General features: G+C 38.2%; 1 protein-coding gene across 1 annotated transcript in view; it reads left to right on the top strand.

Moving 5' to 3' along the window:
- ANO4 (anoctamin 4) overlaps window positions 1-24367 on the top strand; it is a 116737-nt gene extending 92370 nt beyond the window's left edge. The window contains exons 16-27 of the mRNA XM_063396232.1: window positions 120-260; window positions 2318-2482; window positions 6055-6091; window positions 8487-8598; window positions 9720-9777; window positions 12004-12101; window positions 14496-14638; window positions 15642-15794; window positions 17042-17189; window positions 19581-19700; window positions 22726-22831; window positions 24176-24367. Of these exons, the coding sequence (XP_063252302.1) occupies window positions 120-260; window positions 2318-2482; window positions 6055-6091; window positions 8487-8598; window positions 9720-9777; window positions 12004-12101; window positions 14496-14638; window positions 15642-15794; window positions 17042-17189; window positions 19581-19700; window positions 22726-22831; window positions 24176-24367 (1473 nt within the window). The remainder of the gene's footprint in view (window positions 1-119; window positions 261-2317; window positions 2483-6054; window positions 6092-8486; window positions 8599-9719; window positions 9778-12003; window positions 12102-14495; window positions 14639-15641; window positions 15795-17041; window positions 17190-19580; window positions 19701-22725; window positions 22832-24175) is intronic.
- The last annotated feature ends 298 nt before the right edge of the window (window positions 24368-24665 follow it).

Genomic DNA, 24665 nt, shown 5'->3' with positions numbered 1-24665 from the left:
CCAGCTGCTGAATTCAAAGATGTAATTCCCCAGAACAGTGGTCTGATAAAAGATCTGAAGTTTCCTACAGAGTTTTTCCTAGTTGTTCTGTATGTGAACATTATCTGTCTGCTCTTTAGGAGGAAATACGTCCACAGTTTGAAGCCAAGTACTCCAAGAAGGAACGAATGAACCCCATATCTGGGAAGCCAGAGCCTTATCAAGCATTTGCAGATAAATGCAGCAGACTCATCGTTTCTGCATCTGGGATATTTTTTATGGTTTGAGAACTTTTATTTATTTACCAGTTGAAAAAGAACAAAATATCATTATCTCTGCTCTTAGAGTAGGTAAATATTGGATATGACTGTTGTAAGTGAAATGAGCTCTATGCATGTTGAAAACCTACACAGCAAATCACTTGAGTTTCTGTCAAGTCATATACTAGTTCACTCTTCACTGAGTCTCACAGATAGCTAATCCCTTCCTTCAAGGCTACACCTGTGACACTGTATGTAGTGACACATGCCAGAATAGTGACACTCTCACATTCAGGCCCCAGCTTCAGTTGACTGAAATAGCTCACTGGTAGCCTTCCCTGTGTCAGCTGTGCAGAGCCGTGGGGAAAGTTGCCATAGGAGAAGAAGTTGCTCTCTGTAAACTTCACAGAGAACCTAAGTAATGTGCCTAGAGTGCTCCAAGATAATACTACCTAGTTAATACCTTGTTAATACAACCTGGTTTCTCAGTGTATTGAGGAGATGATGAAAGAGTTCATATTAGTGCAGTTGAAAGTGAGAAACCATTGTTCCTCGATTAAAATGACACATTTATCCCCTTTACAAAGTGCAAAACTAAAAGGAGCAGCTAAATCTCTTCTAACAGCTGCACACATTTCTGCAGAAATGCCCCCATCCTCTAATTTCAGTGAAGCAGATGTAGGCTGTTATTCACATGACAACAGGCATGGTAGTGCTGGTCTTGAAAACACAGTGCTGGTCTGGAATCAACAGACTGCCGTGGAATTTACTAAGACTTTTCCAGGAGACAAGAAAATGATAGATGTGTGCAGGCCTCAGCAGCTGTGGAGAGCCAGGTAGGTGAGCTAACACAGCAACAGGGCAGAGGACAGTAAGAACCTGATGGCTTCAAAACTGTTCAAAACAAGCTAGGTCAAGAAAGGCAAGAGCATTATTGAGATGAGCTGTGCTCTGGTACATCAGGTGGATGCACACCCTGACTCAGCCCTTGAGGACACATACTCAGGACTGCAGTCTTGGCTCAGAATTGATACTACAACTCTGATATTTTGAGTATTTTCCCCATTTTTTTTTTCTTGAAGGGTGGCAGTATTTTATCCTATGCAAACTCAGCCATTAATCTTCTTAGATTAGTGATAGACCTTACTCAAAGTGCCAGAAAGAGTAGCCTTGCTCTGAATTGCATACACCACAAATTATTGTCCCCATAACAGTCCTTGAAACAGGGCAAAAATTATTTTCATTGAAGTTATTTTTATTGTTGGTCTAGTATGTTAGAAACTTGCTTCCAGCAAGTTAGAAAAGCTCCACCTTTTTTTATCATTTAGATAAGAATATTTTTTAAATTACACCTATATCAGAAGACATACACTTACCACACATTAAGTTAGAGCAGTTCTCAACTTTCTCAGCATACTCTCGCAGTGTAAATAATACAACTCAATGGTTGCACAAGAACCATTAAGTGACTAAGCAGCCAGGCTCAGCTGCGGCTTTCTCATTCTGTCACATTTGCTGAAAGTTTCATCAGAGAAGAAACCACAAGGGCAATGGAACTGGTTACCTTCTCTAGATAGAAACTTCCCACAACTGTAGGAAGAAACTGCTAGCTAGGCTAGCTTGGCAGGGCTGTTTTTGAGGCAGTGCTTACAAATGGAGACATTTGTGTGAAGTGTGAAGTCCATCAAAGCACAAAATCCATCCCAAGTATGATACCATCAAGCTGCAACATCAGCTTGAGACAAGCTTTTGTACATCATGTGCAGATAAAGAAAATTTCTAACTCCCAGAGCTGGCCATACTGTTTCCTACAAGAATGCTAAGGAAGAGGAACATTTTAAGAAAACATGTAAAACTAAAAATTATTTTAATATTATTTCAACAATATTTTTCATTATGAGAAATATAAGGAACTTAACAAGAAGAAAAATCATCATGTTGAAAACTTCTCTGGAATCAAAAGGAATACACTTTTAAAGTCTTTCATTTCATTTAATTTTCTGAGTTTCAGGGAGTAGGTAATGCCTGTTCCACTGGAAGTTTTCAGGTTCTTCTCTCTGATTTTTTTCTTCTTTTAGATCTGTGTGGTGATTGCTGCTGTTTTTGGCATTGTTATTTACCGTGTCGTGACTGTCAGCACTTTTGCTGCCTTTAAGTGGGCTTTAATTAGGAATAACTCTCAGGTTGCAACTACAGGGACTGCAGTGTGCATCAACTTTTGCATCATCATGCTACTGAATGTGGTGAGTAAAATTAACATATCCAAAATGATAACTAAGTCACCAGAGCAGTAGATATCTCAGTCAGTAGACAACCAAATGCTTTCACTTCCTTTTTCAGCAGGAGTGGAGTGTCTTGCTAAGCCAGACGTGGAATTATTGTTTAGAGACATCATTCCCAATTTATATAAAGTGCAATTCCAAACCCAAAATATTATGTAAAGTATGTTTTAATATTCTGAAAATATTCTGGGGAGACATGTTCATACCTCTGATTTATCCTCCACCACTTCTTTCCCTTTTCTAGGTTTGCAATTTTCAGTCCACTTCTCTAATATTCTTCTTTTTTCATTGTGTTTTGATGTTATTTTTTCAATATAGTGACAAAGCTAAGTTCTTATTTAAACGATTTTCAGTAATTTCTGTTTCAGTTTTCATGGTAGTTTTCCACTGAGGATATGCATATACAGACACAATGTCAATAAGCAGAACTCTCTTGAGCTGAACATTGCACAAGGCTTGAGCTGACATGTTTTGTTCTAGAGCTGCCCAAAGTCTTTGCCAATGTGCACCAGAGCCATGGTCTGGGTGCACTGCAGTGGGGCTGGCTGGTGGCAGGTTATTGTTGAGAGCTGGTTTGGAACCAGACTTGAGACAAGGACAAAAATGGAATTTCTATGTGGCAACAGTCCCAGTAAGAGAGCATGGCATAGATTAGATGAGGAATGAGTTTCCTCCTTCCATTGAGATGCTGATACACCTGTATATTGCTCTGACAGCAATGCATCTGCTCTTTGTTGCTCTTGGCAAGAGGTGTATGGCCTTTCACTATCAGGTTTTGTCAACTGACATTATAAGAATGCCTTTTAGGGAGAAGGAGGGTTCAACCTACAAACCAGCCAGGTACTGGAACCAGGGTAGAGCATCTCTATCTGCTCGATAGCAAGCATCTTCTGCAAGCAGCTTGTTAGGCTTCACTCCAGGAGATATGCTGATTTACTTCCTAGGAAAAGGTGAGATGTTATTTCAGGTCTGCTCATTTCCAAGGCTGGCTTGGAGACTTCTTTCTTTCCTATGCAATATCCAAGCATTTCCAAAAATTATTTTTGATGGGTCCTTTTTTATATAGCAGGAAATTCCAAAAGTCTTTGCTGCAGGACTTTGCTCCTTCCTTTGACATACGCAAGACTGGATTGGTGACCAAGACAGTCTATCTGGAACTGTTGTTTATCCTATGTTTTCTCTTAGGTGGGACTATGGGCTGAGAAAGGGCAGAAAGGAAGAAGCTGATTTTCTGTCTGCAATTTTACTGAGGGCTCTCTTCTTTTATGTTATTTTTATTTTATTGGGTTTTTTTTTCCTCCAGCTTTTCGGGGATTTCTTTACTCCACCTAGAGCACACAATAAGCATAAAAGAAAAAAAAAATGAAAACTATATAATACCTATGCCAGTACAACATCCATCTTCAAGCTCTCAGTGTAAGTCGTATATGCAGTGAAGCAGCAACAAAGAAACACTGAACACTTGAAATTTTTTCATTCTCAAAGAGTTTTACAGTGCGGAGAGTTATCTTTTAAATAATGTAAGATTGCTTGAAGGTGCCTTTTGAGAAACTTTGTTTTATTTCCTAAAATAATCAAATAAGTGGAGAACTGCAAAGATGGATTCTTAAGCCTCATACTCCTCACCACTCAATTAACACCACATCCTTAGACCTGGATATAGCTCATGGAAGAAAAAGATCCACAAAATAAGAAACTGCAGGAGTTTTTCAAAGGAAGGTTTAAGTAACAGAATCCCTTGCTTCCCATGATGGATTAATGTAGTTTACTGAAGGACAATGGTGGAATTTCTTTTGGGAGAAGAAAAATCCCCAGAAGCAACTCAGGTAGTTGAAGTCTGCATGAACTGTGACTCAAGAAAGTGTCAGAAGAGCAAGAAGAGACACAGTAATAAAATCGGAAGGGACCAAGATGTGCATAGCAGTAGAGAATTCACTGCTAGAAGCCTTGAAAACCAGCGATGATTCTGATACAAGTTGATAGCCTCTCAAAGCATCAGGGGGAAGGTCTAGACCACAATTCCAGACCAGACTTTCTGAGCATTAAGTACCTATTCTGACACATCCATCACAACGAAACAAAATGACCCTCAAGCATAATGTCTCCCAGATAATCTTCCAGCCTGACCCGAAGACAATCACTAGCTTTACCCAGGGTATGTAAAACTGTTAATTCCAGTAATATTGCCCATGGAAAATACAGAGAACAGAATATGATCCTGAACAGGGCCTCTTGAGGGTAGTAGTGATAAACTACAGTAGCAGATAATTAGATCCAAACATTGTTAACAGGATCTCTAACATAGCCTTACTGTTCCAAATGGAATAGCATTAAATTGAAGTTTTGATAAACCCTTCTGTACAGCAGTGAACATTTGTAAAAAAACCACACTTCCTGCTGGGATCAGGATATAAATGACCCAGACATTTAGCATATTTACAGTTGCCCTTAAGAGATGCTTTTAAACCCAGAAGAAACTACCTTTTTTATAACTTGAAACAAAACTATTTATTCCAAAGGCAGTGGAAAGCTATTCTAAGCATGAAGTGGTTGTTACCATGGATGAGAGATTTCAGGATGACTTCAGTTCTTAAGCAGGCAAGTTGATCTGTAAACAATACATAACTCAATTTAAGCAAGAGATTCTAAGGATAACTGCAAATAAAAAGAAACATTGCTGATATGCACTGTAGGAGTGAGTAAATACTTGAGCCTGAAATATGAGAAGCTTTGTATTCCTGTAGGCATCAGTGAGAGTTAAGGACATTTAGCAATTTGTAGGAATGGTTTCAGACTCATTAAAAGCAAATGGAAATCACTGCATTAATTTACTCTAATACTAATGGTGTTGGTCCTGTAGTTAATAGGTTCAAAACTCCCTTGCAAATACTGGTTGTGAAAACTCTCCAAGTTAGTTTTGAAATCTTTGAAGTTTAGACTCTCCTGGAGAGTTTGAGAGCATGGTACCTGAAAGTGCAGAAAGTACCACTTAGGATTTAGAAAAATGATACTGTCTCAGAATAAGAAATGTCTCTTGTGGTGGGGATTACTAAAGATTTTCTCTGAATTATTCTTGTCCCTCCTGTGTCTTTCCTTTCAGCACCAAAGGCCAAACAAAACCAACAAGCCCTAAATAATCAATATATCCAACATAGCATAGCATGCTCTTCTAGGGTGATTTTTTGCTTGTGAGGTGAATGTTCCATAAGTAACTAAAACAAAAATTTCAGTTGTGCTAGTGTTTCTGCTTTTCTTTTTGGAAAAGTTCTCTCACCCTTTTTCACTTTGTATGTAAAATAAGGGCAATAACAGCATTTCTTCTCCATATATTATGGATGAGCATTAGATATATAAAATCTTTACTTTTCCTTGTTTGATTATATCATTGCTATATTACGATGTGGTTTTATTGCCATTATCAGAACATCACAGAATCATCTGCATGTCAGATTTAACATATTCTCTCCCTAGAAAGCAGTTCTATGTTTTTGAGCCAGCCATGTAACTAAGAGGCTGTTTCTTCTCTGTTACAGCTGTATGAAAAGGTTGCTCTTTTCCTGACTAATTTAGGTAAGTAATATTAAATATAAAATTGAATAACATTGTACTGATTTATTGGTCCATACACCATAATAAAATTCAAAATGTCTGCACAAATATGAAAAATTCAAACTAATTTGCAATCCATAGGAATGAATGTTTTTCTTAAATTTCTAATAAGAAAGTATATAAACTAAAATACTATGCCATTCAACCAGTGATGACAACAATAATCCACCTTTGTTCTTGCTTCAACCCCCTACCATCTAAGAATGTAAACAAATTGTTTACTATAAAGAAACATAAAATTTTTACCTTGGAGGAAAAGGCATGAGTTTTCAGATAGACTTAGCACTCACAACCTCCAGGTTTGTAAACATGGAAACGAGAGTCACTTCTGGAAAACAAATTCATAGCTTGAAACTAAGGTGCTGATTGACTATCAAACATTTGTCTTTAAGAAGGGCAGTAAGGAGCAAAAATGACTAGGTGAATCATCAACTCTACCTACACCTGAACTATATGATGTTCTTAATTTCAGGAATCCTTTCAGCTCACTCACAAAGGCAGTCTTTATGCTAGAGCAAGTTAACCTGTTTTCTAAGGAGAGCATCCACTGTCAATGGGGTAGCAATAGGCTATCATTCATATATCCATGGCTCAGACAGGATCTGTGGAAATCCTTATATATTTGGAAGATTGCCATAGCTGGTGGCAATTGCCTAAGGCTCCTCAGTGTCAAGAAGCCTGAAATGAGACTATGGCTGAAGGCCTGTATAAGCAAACTAAATTATTGCACATATACAAGTGGTTTGAGAAGATTATTTTGAGCTTCTGGAAACCTGTATGCATTGATGATGTTCAGTAAATTTTTTTGGACCAAATGGATAGATTTTTATGTTTTAATGCTCAAAGGAAACAACTGATTTTAGCTACTCTCAGGGCTTTTCTACATCACAGAAGTCATTGATAATGTGTTAAAAACATATCTGTGTACAATAGAATTTTGTTCTTTTGTTTCTTAGTAAACTGAGAATCCTCATTTGTATGATGTAGTTTTAAAATATTTTTGCTATCCTATATCTATGGAGAATGTATATGCTAGCTGCAGTTGAAATATGACTTTCAAGTTTGTGAATTCTGTAAGCTATGTCCTGACAGCCTGGGGAAAGTAAGATATTCTAGAGACCTTGAAGCTTGATTATTTTCTGTTAGGTTGTCATCAAGGTAGGTTTGCTTTTTGCAGAACACACTTGTATAAAGATTCAGCGGGTCAAGTTTTCTTGATCCTATTCAGACAGTTTTGTGATTTTTATTCTGATGGCCTAAGGAACTGATTTGATCTGAATTATCTTTATCGGTGTAATAAGCTCAAAGTAGAATTGGCAGCAAAACTACACTGAGGATATTGAGGATGCCCTTCTTCAGCTTTTACATTATCTTCTTCAGAACTCATATCTGTGCCCCTCCAAAGCATCACCATTGTCACTGACGGGCGTGCGAGCAAAGCTTTAGCCGCAGCAGCCTTGTTGTAGTCAAACTTGTTCTTCCTGCAGACTGGCACCTAATGAAAGAGCAGCTCTAAGTGAACCAAGTTTATTGCTTTTTCTGTACTTACAGTACTTTACTGGAGGCTGCTTTAGAAGCAGTATATGAGTACTATCATTATGATACTCAGAATCACCATTGATAGCTTCACTTTTCTGGTTACTCGTGTCCACAGCTGACAACAAGCCCCTGCCAGCTGGAAAGGAATTCCAGAATATGGTACTGGCGTATTGATTTTGACATTGTTTTGTTAACTTCTGTCTTGATATTTCTTGGGATGGAGAATACAGGAACAATACCCAAAGACAAGAATATGTCATCCCCTTTCCTGTTTGCCTTAGCCCATCCACTGCAAAATATTTTTTCTTGATTTTCTGGGATGAGTTCCCTGGGATAAGTAAGGGGAGTCATGCAGTGGCACTCCACTGATACATGTGGACAAATCCATGAAACAGAATTACCAGGAGGATTTCCTTCAGTTCAATGTGGCATCTCTAAGAAAAAGGCACTTAAATTGCTTTGGCAGAGTGGCAATGTCATTATGGTAGAATACAGAAAAGGAAATAAGAGAAGAGCCCAAGTCTGTAAAGACCACTTAAATACAGGTGGGATGTTTAATATATGCATTACCTCAACCACTTTCTTACAGTCCTATGGGCACATACATACACAGACACCTGAATAGATTTCCAAGTCTCTACAAGCTCATTTGCTGAGTGCTGCTTCTGGATACAATTTCTTCTGCCAGGGTATATTTTGAAAACAGCAGGCTAATTTACAAATACATTGCCAGCTCTTACAGGTGTGTGCAGCCTTTGTGCCAAGGGAAATTGATAATCTGAATAAGCCTCTTAAACTCTGATAATTTTCTTCACAGAGCAGCCTCGCACCGAATCGGAGTGGGAGAACAGCTTCACTCTGAAAATGTTTCTTTTTCAGTTTGTCAATCTGAACAGCTCTACCTTTTATATAGCATTCTTCCTTGGAAGGTAGGATTGATGTCTGTACACTGCACACTCATATGCATGTGCAAAATGAAGTAGAGAGAAGAAGTAAAATTGTAATGAAACAAAATGGGCCATATTATCACACATGTCAAAATGCAAATTCCATGCTAGCAAAGCAGAACAGATTGCAGTCTTATACTCCTTTAAAAAGCCCAGAAACAGATGCAGTTTTCATTTCCTGTCACCACAAGGTCTCAATATTAACTTAACAAATTCACTATTGGAAACAGATGCATCTCCCAGTACTATTGTTGCAGGTCATTTCCCTCTGTCTCTATGTGTGTTATTTGTACAGATAAATAAAAGATGATGATGGATAGCATAGGATAGGACAGGACAGGACAGGACAGGATAGGATAGGATAGGATAGGATAGGATAGGATAGGATAGGATAGGATAGGATAGGATAGGATAGCTCAGTTGGAAGGGATCTGCTCCAATTGCATGATCTGAACTGTTAAGAGTGAGTTATGAGCTATCATTTGGGGGGGTTTCCACATATATATTTATTATATATATGTTTATTGTATATTTTATATACATGTATTTTTGTGTATCTATGTATCTATCTATATATTTGTATGCCTCTTTCTGTTAGTCTCCTAAAAAAGACCTTTTTAGTAGAGAAGGTTTGAATAGAAGAATCCATTAGTATGGATTATTTGCATATACGAATAATTTTGAGGGAAAATGTGGGAGAATAGTTAAAAAATTATGGTTTTAATGAAAACTAAAATTTTTACTGATTTCAAAGGAACACAGGCATCACAGAGCATTTTATCGTGTAAGGACATTGACTGGCAGTTGAAAGGCATTTTCCAAACTGACATGAGCAGTTTCAGATTTTTCTCTCTGCTCTGCATATGTTGAATATGCAACAGCAGAGTATTGGTATTGAAATAAAACTGAAAGTAAAAATATCCGTAGTCCTTCATGGGCATTATTCCAGGAATACCCATAAAACTTTTTACAGCATAACATCTTTTATAGCTATACCAACCACATTAAGATTACACCAGATTAAAATAAGAGTGTGAGCTTTCCTTTACTACTGTGAACAGACTGCTTACACAACCTAGTTGATATATATTCCTGTGTTAAAGATTTACAGGACACCCTGGTGCCTACTTAAGGCTGATAAACCGGTGGAGGCTGGAAGAGGTGAGTGTTTGATAACTGCACGCTGATTTATCTGCTGCCCACAGATGCCATGAATGCAAGCAGAGGCAGACACATAAATCTGCCTAGGCGTTTTTGAGTGTGTTATTGGGTTTTCAGTTGCTGTCTAACTCCACGCTATCATCTGCTACCAAAAGCATCTACATATTGATAAATATATTCTCTTTTCAAAGCTAGCAGTTCTAGTGTTCGCATCACATTCAAACAGTGGTATCAGATGGTTTAAAGATTACTCACATATTTACATTGGAAATATTTGATCCTTGGAATGAATCAAAGTCAAATACAAATCTGACAACTTTTTGCTTCCAAAAAAAATCCTTTCTTCTCAGCTCTTCTAGCCTTGTGGACCAGAGAGCTAAAATAATAAAGTAATGAATTAAAAATCCAGACACATAAAATGTGTGTGAAATTTGACCAAAACAAATTTCCCAAACAAGCTACTGGCATAATGCCCCATGTATTTAAAATTAAATTACTATGAAAAGCAATGAGAGTTTGGTTTTGAAAATTAATCAAGGACCAATCCCATTTTATTTACTTTTTTTAATAAATACATTCGGAATTCAAAGCCCATTTGACAGTTATTGGAGGTGAACAGCAGCAGTTTCTGGACCAGTCATTTACTTTTCAGTGCTGCTATGTGCACACTGAAATCCCATGGTTTCTTTCCTGCTTCACAGATGAATAATTGAAACAACTTTGCAGATAAATGACAAATGGTAAGTGGAAAATGCCTGCCAACTTGAATTTTCAAACACTTCTGGATACATAAATATTTTGGTTAATAAAGGCCACTCAAATATTAGAAAAACAAACAAACAAAAATTTTGAATTTTAATAAAACCATCTTAATTTTGTAGAGCATTCTGTTAATTCAAGGAAAGAATACTTGATAAATGGGCAGACAGAATTTTGCCTAATATCCCTCCAAAATCAGGCTAGGGCTGATCTGATCTTGCTGTGGTCAAAGGAAAACAGTTCTGCTCTTCCTTTGAGTCCTCCCCTTGAGGTTTGCTCCTTCTTCAGCATTGGCTCTCACTTGTCCAGTCCTGTGAGGAGCCTATTCAGCTCCTTGTATCAGCAGTAAACTTCCTTTTTCTGGCTGAATTAGTCTTCTGATGATTCAGTGGGCTGATTCATTCCTCAGAGGGATCAGAGAACAGGGAAAGTACATCTCCCTGCAGGAGCAGAGATGGAAGGAAAAGAGAACCAAGTTTGAGAGGGAAGTGCAACAATGAGGTGTTACAGGTTGGGTCAGTTGCTGGTGGAAGTTACTCTTAGTAGTCCCTGTTTTGCTTTTCTCAGAGAAAAAAAGGGTCTAATAATAAAAAAATCTAATAAAAAAAAGTCTTGACTTTATTGACTGTATCTGTGCTAGGTCTTATTAGAACTAACCTGCTTTAGAATACCATACCCTGCTTCAGATACCCCTCTCTTTACCTGTTGAATTTAACCAAGTCTGAGACAATTAGTAACACTAGTCCAGTGTTACTATGGACATGGACATGCTCAGACCACAGTTTACATATTATTGATGTTATGGTTGTAACACTGCTGCTATTTCATTAACACTGCACCTGCCTCTCTGAGGTTATATTCACTCCTGTGACCGATTCCTGAAAAACGGGAGGATGATGATTGAGGAATAATGACATAGAAGTAACAAACAAACAAACAAAAACAAACAAAAAACCACAACACCAAACACACACACAAAAAAAAACCCCAACAACCACAAAAAAACCCCATGCCAGATGTTAAACAGTACTCAGTTAATAGTTCTAGATCTATCTTCTAGGCATAAACTGTTTCATTTATGTGGAGCCAGGCAGAATTTTCTCTTTATTCTTTGACTTGATGCAGTCACCTTCTCCAAAAACTATGGAAATCAATGGAAAAACTTGGTGGCCTTTGCCTCTGCCCTGCCCACAATTGCACAGCACATTAGAAGTACTAATGTGAAAACTGCATTGGTTTCAGCTGACTCTGACCTCTGCAGAGAATTAGGTGATAAGCTTAAAATTATGACAGTATGATGATATAGTGTCATCTGTTCCCATGAGTTTATGCTTCTTTAAAAAGCAAGGAGAATGTATTTTATTTCTATTTATTAAATGATTCAGTATCATTTATAGCCTTCAAGAAATGCTTTAAAACTCAGTATAATTCCTGTTTAACTTTTTGTTTCTTTATTTTTTTCTGTAGTGCCACCCTAGTGGATGTCTTATTGATCTCTGTATGCAAATGGGTATTATAATGGTGTTAAAGCAGACATGGAATAATTTTATGGAGTTGGGATATCCGTAAGTAAATACAATACCTATGCTTCTGTAGGTCACAGAATACTAAGTTTATGCTTTCCACATAGCCTTAATAAGACCCTAATAAAAGCAAGATGCTGTAGTCATTACAACAGAAAATCCACCCTCGCCCCCCACTCCCCGCCAGGATACAGAACTCCAGATATATAGATGATGTTTGTGGTTTTTTCCACATTGGACACAGTTTGCAGAAGTGAAAGTGTAATACAAATATTAACAAATAAGTAATACAGGGGAAGTACTTGATTTTGTTAAATTGTATTGTGTTCTAAAAGTCCTTAAAAATAACTGTGGCATCACTGCGTTGCTTACATGAAAAATATTATATGTATCATTTCTTAGCTATACTAGTAAGTTCTAAATTGTATTTCTTGTTGGGTGATGAAAGATGCCTGAAAGAGCAGGTATGAGCTGGAAAAAATGCACTACTGGGACATGCACTCTAAAAGATAGAAAAATGTACTGACTGGTATGTGACAAGTTCCCTTGTGATCTTCAAGGTAACATGAACCTGTGCCCAAGCTAAAACAGCTGCAATTATTCATTTCATGTTGGTTCATTCCTTATTGATTAGTATTTAATGAGCATGTTTAATATGATTAACAGAAGTTTAATATGATCTGTGTAGTTGATGCTAGAGACAGTGTGGATGGTCATCAAGGGAAATTAGCAAGTGTGAAAATCTGAGAGCTGACACTGTCAGAAAGTTTGCCCTTGCAAAGTTCAGGGGGCTTTGCTATTTCTCCATCTTTACTGGGCCCAGCACTCCTTGCCAGTATTTTGCAGATGTTAGGGCTGCAAGGATTAGTTGGGATGGGCAGGAGGGAACAGGAGCAGCAGTACTGATCCTTCTCTTTCCATTCCCTACCTCTTTTGTCAATTGTCATTAGAACTCTCTGCTTTCTATTAATACAGATTTTGAAACTTAACAAAGAGCACAGAAAAGAAATAAAAGAAGGTGATTGATAGAGATAGGAGGAGACTGTTTAAGAACAAGTGATTTAATAGGAATAAACTGCTTCAGGTGAAGTGAATCTTCAGAGTCACAAGGAAAATCACAAGATAAAAGACACAGTCACAACACTGTGAAATTCTTTAACTTATTCTGATGAGAGAGGTGTTTAGTCTCCAGACCCTTCAGTCCACCTTCTAGCCCTGAAATGCTGCAAGCAGGTGCATTTCCTTTTTGTATGAAACACACTTTTCTGCTAAGAGCTTGATGGCAGCCAACACAATGTGAATGGCCAGAGGACTTGGGGGCAACCCTGCAATCTGTAGCTGAATTCAGCTGAACTGCACTCAATTGCACATACACTTCTTTAAGGAAGACAGGAAAAGCTGTAACCTTTCTGATAAATTATGTAAATGAAAAAATAATCTCTAAGATTCAAGAAAACAAGCAGCTGTCCAAACCCAATTACTATTTGCTATCACTTTGCACCATTCATGGACCAGACCAGGGCCCTGTGAGAGCAAGAAGTGAAACATTGTCAGGAAAAGGACTGTATTATTTGGATGAACTATAATGTTTTTTCTTACTGAGACAAAGTGGCCAACCACAATTTCAGAGAAAATCTCTGTCATTGTGGCTTGGGTTTCTTTTGCTCTCTATACTAACTCTTAACTAGTGTCCTTTGTTGGCCAAACCAGTGCAACTCCCTGAAAAGGTGTTTATTTCAGATATGAGAATTCATTTCACTTTTGGCTCACTGCCTTTTGCAGTGGTCTTACACATGCACTTCTTTGGGAACAGTATGTTCCCCTGATGTCCAGTACAGGTCCCCCATTTCTTGAGATGGAGGTAGCTCATGTGTCAGCCATCCATCTCTCAGCCACTATGTATTTTCTGTAGTTCAGACACCTCTTTCTGACTCTTTCTCCTCTGAATGTTTGCCTGCAGACACCATTCAGGCTTGCCTTTTCCCTTCCAGGATTGCCCAGAGACTGCTACCCTGCACACTGTAGAGCCATGCAGAGATGCCAGGTCACACACAGAGGAAAGAGTCAAGCAGCATTAGCACTCGTATTTACTGAGCTCAGCTATCTCCATACAGCATTGCATTCTGCCATATAAACAGGCCCTGAAGTGATTTGGCATTCTGTGCAGAGAAAAAGAAGTAAATAAATAATGAAAATATGTCAAAATCCTCTTACCATTTTAACAAATCTAGGCTGGGATTACAGCTCATCAGCTGTATCTGTTTTCATACTTATTATGCTATGTCATCAGCCACATGTATTACTAATGCTCTATTTTCTTGTACATTGGGAAATGAATTTTGCAAGATATGTTGTGCCCACTTAACTCTTCCAGTTTTGTGGTATATAGCCATTAATATCCTTTACTTTTTTTCTTTAATTTAATTTAAAATGTAGGCTAATTCAAAACTGGTGGACCAGAAGAAAACTACGGCAAGAGTATGGCACACAGGGAAAAACAAGCTTCCCACAGTGGGAAAAGGACTATAATCTGCAGCCTATGAATGCTTATGGACTCTTTGATGAATACCTAGAAATGAGTACGGCTCTAACCTTCACTCTCTCTTTTGCTAGACTTTAATGTTGTTGCCTTTTTGTTGATGTGGGCTTGTGAATTCTTTTAATTATCACTATATGAAGCTAAGGAGGGTGCAAAAAGGTTTTCATTCTCACAGGTCAGGTGAGGAACAGGAGTAAGTTTTTAAGAATCATACTAATGTAGTTAAGCACACGGCTGATGGTTTGCTAACCTCCCATCTATGTAATACTTCCCATTCTGGTTTGTTTTTCCAAGCCAGAGCCCAGCTTTTTATCTGCATATATTTCTGAAGAACTTTGCTGTTATTTTCTAAAGAAAGGTGCCTAGTGCTTTCACTTTGAAGTGCATGGTACAGACCTGCATGCTTGTTTATATTTAAAATCCTCCCTCATTTACTGCCTCATACTTACAAAGTAACTTACTTCCAAAAGGCACTTGCTCTATCCTATGGAGAGAGGAGAATAACTGCTCAAAAAAATACTAAAAAAACATGAACTTTTGCCCTATGTGACTGAACTGCATACGTCAGGATTGTTTTTTTCTTTTCTCCCTCACACAGCTCTTTTCAAATTAATGTGAAATCTGATAATCTGAAAACCTGCCTCTAGAAACTTAAGCAGAATTTCAAACTTCTTCCCATCTGAACTATTAAAAGGAATGTATTAATTCCTAATCTTTGCAAGTATTGAGAGATCCTAGTTGAAGATGGAATAAAAATGTTCCTTTCTAAAAGCACAGTTTGTCCACTTCTGAACTTCATTCCAAATTACAAAATTTAGATGGTGCTGTCCGTTCCAGGGTTAGATGTGCATTTGCTCTTTTCATTCTTTCTTCTAATTTTTGGCAAGGACTTTCTGTACAACTGCCACTAGACCATTATATAGTATGACATAATAAGAAGTGTCTCTATACTTTGTACATACATTTGCATACACTGTTTGGTATCTTGGACCTCGGGATTAGATCCTAACAATTATATTGTGATATTTCCTTTTTTCCCCCAGTTCTTCAGTTTGGGTTCACAACCATTTTTGTGGCAGCTTTTCCACTGGCACCACTTCTGGCCTTACTAAACAATATTATTGAAATTCGGCTTGATGCTTACAAATTTGTTACTCAGTGGAGAAGACCTTTAGCTTCAAGAGCCAAAGATATAGGTGAGCTCTTTGTATGGTGCTTGTTATATATATGTGTTATTTGTTAAAGCTTTGAGCACTTCAAGTAAGAGCAGATTAGGGTATTTTCTGTCATCTTCCCAATTAATAATGCAGCCCTTGATTGTTCAAAAAACCTCCAAGTATCTGATGCCAATCTACTTATGCAATCAATAGTCTATATTGGAGAATGTCTTTTGATGATTTTCTGGGGGACTTAACAGCCAAGGTGTAAAGTGATCAGTGCTCTCTGCAGGTGCTTTGTTGTGGCAGACACACTGTACAAACACATGCTGCTGCTCAACTTGAACATAATAACCAGACAGATCAGATGAAACAGGAAAGTCAAGTCGAAGTGGCCACCATATTGTAAGGCACCTGTAGGTTTTATATTTACCAATTTTATATTTGGCTGAGACCAAGCTCCCCTGTGACTCAGGGGCCATGCCCACCAGGTCCCTGGAGGGTTAGACAGGGTGGGTCTGGATCCCAGCAGACAGCTTGCTCTCAATGAGTCACACCTCCGTTGCTAAAGACAAGGTCCACACAACCCTGAGGTAATCCCAGCCACGCACTATTTCAAAGGATCTCTGAACTTATTTTGATGATAAATCTCTTCCATCCTTGCAGTATGCAAAAGCAGAACACCTTTAGGAAGAGCTCTAAAACAAAGTCATTTTGCCCAATGCTGAATCCCTGGTGTTTTCAGAGGGGTAAATAGGAAACTTCACTAACCAGCTGCATTGCCAAAATCCATAGCCCACACCAAGAAACAGCAGAAGCTTAGGCTTTGTGCTCTTAGAACATTCTACCATGTGTCTAAACTGTGTCTGATTAAAGTTTGAATGCAAACAGTGTGAATCTGTGGGTTTTGGCACAAGCCTGGACAACAGCCATGGCCTACACTGCAGATATAATTTCTAAAAACACCATTTATATAACGTAATTAACAGAAGCATGGAAAGATACTTTTTTTTCACGTTGATTCAGACGTGATTTCTCAAAATAAATTGCATTCAGCAAAATTTTCAAGGGCAGTTTGATGCATCATTAAATCAATGGGTATGTGGAACCCTCCTTTGGTGTGATTCACTGTTCAATAAGAAAATTTATTTTTACTCAGTGACTCTTGGATAAAAACTACATAAAAACACCTTGTGCAGTGGGGAAAACTACTTCAAATCATGAAGTATTTCAGGCACTTTGGTTCTTGTTTTTCCTGGAGCAAACATACTGTCCTTATTGAACAGGCATCTGGTACGGGATCCTGGAAGGCATTGGAATTCTTTCAGTTATCACAAATGCATTTGTTATAGCAGTGACATCGGATTTCATCCCTCGCCTTGTTTATGCTTACAAATATGGACCTTGTGCTGGCCAAGGAGAAGCAGGACAAAAGTAAGGCTTTTTTGGGGATGGGGGGAAACAGATGCACACAAAAACTTGCTACTTGAGTAGATGTAGTATAACTGTCTGTGAATGTTCTGATTCCACTAAACCAAATGTATTGTTTGTGTCTAGGTGACAGATACCAGGTACTGATGCTCTGCATATTTACAGAATGGGTTGCTGAGTGACTGATTCATGATGTGAATTCAAGGCAAACATGGCAGAGCTATTTCAGAGATCTAGTGTGTGTGACAGGATGCTGCCCAAGCTGTGCTTCCCCAGCTGGTAGTACATGGATATAATCCTCATTTTTTTCCTGAAGCAATGCTGATACTAATCAATAAAAAAAATTTTGAGCATTTGAAATGTGTACACTGGGGTTTTTTCCCAATGTAATATTCAGCGTGTATTACTCAAAAAAGTTGTGTCTAGTGAGAGGAAGCAATTTCCAACTAATACATCAAGATGTACTTACAGAGAAAAGTAATTTGTTTTTCTTCTAAAACTAGAGTTCTTAGATTAAACCTTCCAGGAGACATTTGTGATCTGAATCCCTTCTGCCTAAGTGGATTTTCTTTCGGTGTTGCTAAACACTGAGATTTTATTAGCATGTGCACGCTACCAGCAAGTATGAGATAGTTGCTGCATGGCCACTTGCAAAATCCCAGCTGCTGGGCTCCGGGAAGGTCACTGAATCCAGCCAAACACAGACACAGTTTGCAAATACTCTAGCAGTGCCATTAGCAAGCAAACCTGCTGTTCAAAGAAACCCAGGCTAAACAGTAGACAGTGACAGAGAGATTGTATTCTGCTATTGGACATATGGCAGATTTTTTTTTTCTTTTTACTCCCTGCTGCAGAAAATGAGTTCATCTGTTGCTGCTTTTTTGACATCTTTTAGCTGTTAATACACTTAATCATACTGATGGAAGAAGGGCATCTGGCGTGGCAGCTCTCAATTAGCAGATCTGAAACTTGCTGTCCTGCAAGGAGTTGGGCATTGTAGCTGGGGCTAGGGAAGATGTTGTGTTTATTCTCATGAAGATTTAAAGTCCCTTCAGGGGTGGTCTGGTGCCAGTTGTTTCTGAGTATGTGCTTCTGCTTGTTCCATTATAAAGATCTACAGGATATTGTGGCACTGTAAGCAACTCTCATTGCTAAGGAAACCATAAGGAAGGATTTTCCCATGACCACTGTGCCTGAAAAAACAACACCTTTAGAAATATTTCTCTTAAGACTCAAATATGACTCAGCAGCTTTGAAACTAATTCTGCATTTGGGAAGTAGTTTGGATCACAGTTTGGCTCATCTTCTATTCACAAACCTCTAGTGCAATGTTTTCACACTTCTGCTGCTTTTTTGAGCAATTTCTAGCTGAAAACATCAGGTAGTAATACTTTGAAGGACCTAACCTATATTACAACTGTTTATATCAGCATTCTGAATAATGTTACTAGTAAGTACTGTTACAAAAGCAGGAAGGTATTCAAAAATCCACAGGAATAGTGAATTTTCTCAAATTAAGGTGTGAAGATCATCTGTTATTGAATAGCTTAAAATAGAGAAGTACCCTTTTCTTTCAAAAAACATCTGTAAGTATTAGATCCATATGACACACAATGATACTAGAAAAATACTGGAATTAAATTACGTTCCAAATCTAATCAGTATGGAGACCGAGCCAGATGGTGTTTGAATATAATTTCTCAAAGACTGTAAAGTTCATATTTAGAAAAACCAAAATCCCCTAATCCTTTTGGTGCATTGTACTCTGCACCAAGCTGAGTAGTGTGCCTACACTCACTGTTTGGGTAGTGCAGCATGAGCAGCACAACACATTTTGGACAGATCTCCTCAGCTTTACTAACACCAAACTTGAGCCTTCTATTGACACCCAAAGCCCTTCAACAGCAGACATAACTTCTCCCACTCACTGTTCTCTAAATTTTGCCTCACTCTCACAATGCTCAGTCATCCTGGGATCTTCCAGAAAGGAGTTCCTCTGATTAACTGGACATTTTTTAAAAAGCTGTTTTAAGTGTATTAGCTTTCCATCTGATTTAGTCTCCCTTTGTGCTAGTACCATGAGTGTAACAGTGGGAATATTTTGATTATCTTCCTCATTATTTTCTCTGCCCCTACTGTGCCACCATTTAAGTGACTTCTCAAAAGTAACCAGTCCAAATCTTCACCATTCCTTCTCCCACAGAAATCTACCATTGCTTCACTTTTATTGTTCATCTGACCTACTTTAGCATTTCTTTTGTATTGCCTCAACATCCCTTTCAAATATTAATAAGCACTAAAATTGTATTTTGGATTTTATGAAACTCAAAGGACATCCTCCTGGGTACAACAGTTAATGGAAAAATCCTGCTGACAGCCTTTTGTCCCCTCTAGGTGTATGGTTGGCTATGTTAATGCCAGTTTATCAGTATTTCTGGTGTCTGACTTTGAAAATCGTTCAGAGCCAACATCAAATGGAAGTGAATTCTCTGGTTCACCATTAAAATATTGCAGGTAAGTTTCTGGTCAACATACTTTTCTGCTTTAGGACATTGAAATGGAGACACATCATAATAAATCTGGAGTTGAAACTAATTTTTATAAGTTAAGAATGGGAAGTTTTAACTGTGCTGTTCGGGGTCATGCTCTTCTTGGTACTACTTGGCTGTTAGCTGCATGATTCCTTCCTCAGGTAAAAGAGAAGCCAAGAAGCTGGTATCTGGTGGGTGCTCCTAATGCAGGATTTTTATGGTGTCATATCTTGACTCAGACACAATCATCATGCATAAATATGGTATCAAAGGGCTGGTAAAGGTACCTGATTACTTAGGTGCCAGTGAGATCCAACTGTGAAGAGATTACATCACAGGACATGCACAGGGAAGTCAAGGTTGCACAGGAGCAGCCACACTGAGGTGTTTCACAGGCCTGACAGACATAAACAGGCTCTGTCATAAGCTGGCTTTTCGAAACCTCAAACCCAGCATTTCCGAATTGTTGAATTGTTAGTATGTTTATGTTGTTGCTTACTGGTGTAATTATTAGTAATAATCATATACTTGCGGAATCAAAAGAAGATGAGCAGTTAGTTATCTGTATGTCTTTGTCCTCAACAACAGATTGGAGAAACTGCAGTCTGAGAAGAGTCTGTAATGGCAGATTTGCACCTCAGTGACTTTAATGGCCAGAAACCTCAAGGTCTTAAATGGTGTCCCAAAAATACCTAACAGATACAGCTACCATTTTTTAATTGCCATATCACACTACAAGCATGAGACCTGGAAGCCCTTTAGCAGATATGCTTAGTCCCAGTATTTTTCACTATGAAGAACTAAAATACCCTTTATGAGTGCCTAAAGAACACAAGATACTCTGTGATGCAACAAAGATCTGTGATACAGCAAAAGTCAGCAATATTTGCAATACTGTGATGTTTTTATGACTAGGAAGAATTTTGAGCGGTATAGCATAATAAATGGGGGGAGAGGTGGCATTAATGCTTTCATTTAACAAACTGATATTTAAGACTGTTGCAACTTATTTGGCAGAAAGAGTATTCCAGTGCTGAAATCACCTGTGGAGCAGAACGACAGTGAGAATATTCTATTCCATATTGTTTGCAATGGCTTTTTTTTGTTTTTTGTCATTCTGATCATTCTCTTCTCCTCCTTTAACTCCTTTCTTCCTCAACTTCTAGTATGAAGTTGCTGCTCCATAAATCTGATTATGGGAATCCCACAATTAAAAAAAAAAAATTGTCTCCTCAATATCCCCTAAACAGAACACTATTAAAATTGGTGTGATAAATCTCCAAAAGATACATCTATTCCTTTGGGAGACACTGAATTGTTATGTATATCTACCACTGAAAGAAAATTAACATCTTTCTTTAGCTGAGTTTATCAGCTTCTTACCCACCTGCATTCTGCTAAAACATCAGTCATTTTAGTTGCACTTCAAGGCAGATATTGATAGGGAGGTAAGGAAATATTATGTTCTACTGTGTAATAGTGTACACATTTTACCAGGAAGGCAGTTTGTCTGAAAAAAAAATCCCAGTTAACGTCTGGTTGCCAGGAATACAGATGGTGCTGTGCTATTCTGGTTGTTTATAAAAGGTTTCCCCATTTGTTCCCATTTGTTCATGTGTAACAATGGATTCCTAGCGAGTTTAAAAAAAAAAAAAAGTATACTCTACTGGGACTTGGTCCAGAGATTTATTTTCTCTTTTCAGGATGCTTAGGATGTTGTAAAACATCCCAGACTAAGAAGTCAGAATGCTACTTGCACAGGGAAAGATCATCTCAGTTTTAAGAACTTATTCTAGAAATACTGCAATTTCTGAGAGATTTGATGCTGATTAAGATGTCAAAACAGTTTATTTCAGTTTGTATAACACCCTCTGCAATCGAAGAAGATGAAGCTTCATGGAGAAATACAGATTATCATAGAGATGAAATAACTGTTTATTTCTTTTATTCATCTGCATTTTCATTACTTTCTTAAAACTAACTTAGTGATCAACCTGTATTATTTACTACGGTATTTTCAACATTTTTTTGCAGTGCGTTTTCTCTCCCATCTAGGAAACAGATTAAGAAGCAAACAATTTTTACACTACTTCTAAATAAGGTTTCCACAGTACTATTTTAGAATTAATAAACTGCTAGTAAAAATGGACTCCAGAAAGTGTGACTTAAACAGATTCATGGTTTGTAAATACAATCTTGAAGTATTCCTGGATCCAACTTTCCCAACAGGTATCTACAGCTGAATTTTGGAGACCTAAAGTCTTCCAAGAAACACTCAGTGAGAAAAGACACTAGACCATTTTCTCACGTGGTCCTCATGCTGTTGATATACCAAGAGGTGCAATGCTGGCTCTGCTGAAGTCAGAGTGAGTCATGTTTTGCACCAGGGAGGGCCAACAAATTGATCAAGGGCCGGGTGGAATCCACTGGGCATTTTTATATGGATTTTGGGAGAACTATCAGGCTGACAAAGCTGGAGACATTTAAAGGTTTAGAATGTCCTTGAAGTGAGAATAAATTGTCCCTTAAAAGAGTAGAGCATCCCACCCCTCTCCAAGTTCTGAGGAGATGCTAGAAAGGTACATGTTGTGCTGCCAAGGGAGATGCTGCCGAGTCAAAACGCCTACCATCCAGTGTATTTGCTTCAGGGGTTTTCTTCAGACAGACACTGGCTTCGGTCCTTTGTACCCAATTTCCATTAGTACTCCTGGAGTGTTACCTACTTACTGATAGGTTTCAGCAGAAATAAATCCATTTGCATGAAGAAAAGTGTGATAAGCAGAGGTTATCAGGACACTTGCTTCAAAAGAAGGCACCTGACCTGAAATCAAACACTAGCACAGGCCCAGCCTTAGGAGCAAGCTGTATTAGCGTAACCTGTACAGTTTGAACTGTGCTCATTTTTGGTGCAGAAAATGTAATGATCAAGAGAAGGTGAGTTTTGGTCTTGCCTTCACCCAGGCAGCAGTGCAGAGCTTGCTAACTACCATCCTGTGTTTGTCTTTCAGGTACAGGGACTACCGAGACCCTCCTCACTCCCCCGTGCCCTACGGTTACACGCTGCAGTTCTGGCACGTCTTAGCAGCGCGCTTGGCTTTCATTATTGTGTTTGAGGTCAGTGGCCATCCAAGTGGCAGAACAAAACCAAAAAGAAAACAGATTTCCCTCTGAAGCTTTGCATTGGGCTGGTCTGTGATGGCAGCTGTTGAGATTTTTGGTCTTAGTTTCTTCTGCTCATATTGTGCTTTGTACTCTCAGCTTTGTCTTCTGAACAGTCACAGGCATGTAAGTTCTTAGAGAAAAGGGAATATAACACTGAGAACTCTAAAAGTGAGTTGCAAAGAGGGGGAAAAAAATGAAGATTTTATTTACTTTTTGAGTAACTTATCTAGATTGGGAAGCCATATGCTGAATATTGTGTGAGAATAGGGGTGAAGGAACATGAGAAGAAAATATTAAAACTGAGCAAGTGAAAACCAATAATAGTTAAAGTTACAGTATTTACACATCTAGCTTTTTTTGTTGGTTTTTTTTTTTTAATGCCCTTCATTCCTCCAGAATGATTGGCATCAAAGAGATGATGACAATTAAAAGGATTCAATATCTTTGTCTATGTTCATAATATTAGTATTTACTGTCAGTATCTCAGATGTCTTTAAGGCAAACCAAAGGAGATAATACCAGCTTCACATGACTGGTATTCCCATGCTGATTTTGAAAAAGAGAGCTGGAATAGTAGAAAAATAGAATGAGATGTTTACCAAAAAAGAAAATGCAGCTCTTAAGGCCTACTTTCAAGTGTCTGAATATCCCCACCAGAATCCAGGAGCTCAGTATCTCTGCAGCGCAAGAAGTTTCAAATGACTTTTACACTGTGAAGAAGCAAAAGAAGGAACACATGATTTTAGAAAGCACCTTACCCAATCCTCTGCTCTGAAATCATAGCAATAGGGCATTCAACACAGATATGGAAACTATAGTCACCATACTGGCATATGGCATAATGTTCAGGTGCACATATTGCATTCCAGCTCACAGGACAGTGTAAATTCTGAACTGAGCTTTCAACGCACCTCTTTGGATAACACAGCAGAAGCATTTAGAGCAAAGGTGGAGAAGAATAATTTTCTAGAATATTATTTCTATTCTTCATGGCTCAGCAGAAGCCCAAACACTTCAGCAAAATCCAGGCTTTGAACACACAGGTCACAGAACAGTTTTGAGGCCTTATTTGAACCCACCTGCTCATAATTTATGCTGTGACCCATACTCCACTGATTCTGGAGTTCTGGTGGGGAAAAAAACTTCATGGTTTGTTTTCTTAAAATTTAGTAATGGATTCAGTTTAAACACAGCATCTGTCTGCAAATTGGGAAGAGAAGGTTTTCAGGAGATATGAGAAATACTTGTTTTCTTCCTGAGGTTTTAAATTTTTCATTCCTTTTTCTGTGTTCACAGCACCTTGTCTTTTGCATAAAGCATCTGATCTCCTACTTAATTCCAGATCTTCCAAAAGATCTGAGAGATCGAATGAGGAGAGAAAAGTACCTGATTCAGGAAATGATGTATGAAGCTGAACTAGAACGTTTGCAAAAAGAGCGGAAGGAAAGAAAAAAGAATGGAAAATCTTATCACAATGAGTGGCCATGATGAGATGAGGAAGAAACTGCTTAAAAGAAGATAAGAACTCCTGTTTATAAAAATTCCTGGTTTTCTACAGCAGAAAGTGCACTGAAAGGAATAGTCAGTAATGTTGTGTGCACTTAGCACATGTGGCCCTGTTCAACAGGGTGGATTTTGTCATAAGCTTTTTGAAATTAGAGGCGTTTCCAAGACTTAGTATTCTCCAAAGCTGATGTCAATATGAGCACATTGGACCAATACTGCACTCTGGCCAGGAAGCTCCCAGGCCCTGACTGAAATTCGAGGCCCTGAATTTCAAAGCAGT

This window comes from Prinia subflava, chromosome 4 (assembly GCF_021018805.1).
Source record: "Prinia subflava isolate CZ2003 ecotype Zambia chromosome 4, Cam_Psub_1.2, whole genome shotgun sequence".
Taxonomy (NCBI): domain Eukaryota; kingdom Metazoa; phylum Chordata; class Aves; order Passeriformes; family Cisticolidae; genus Prinia; species Prinia subflava.
The sequence above is the reverse complement of the archived record's forward strand: the minus strand, read 5'-3'. Positions and strand labels throughout refer to the sequence as shown.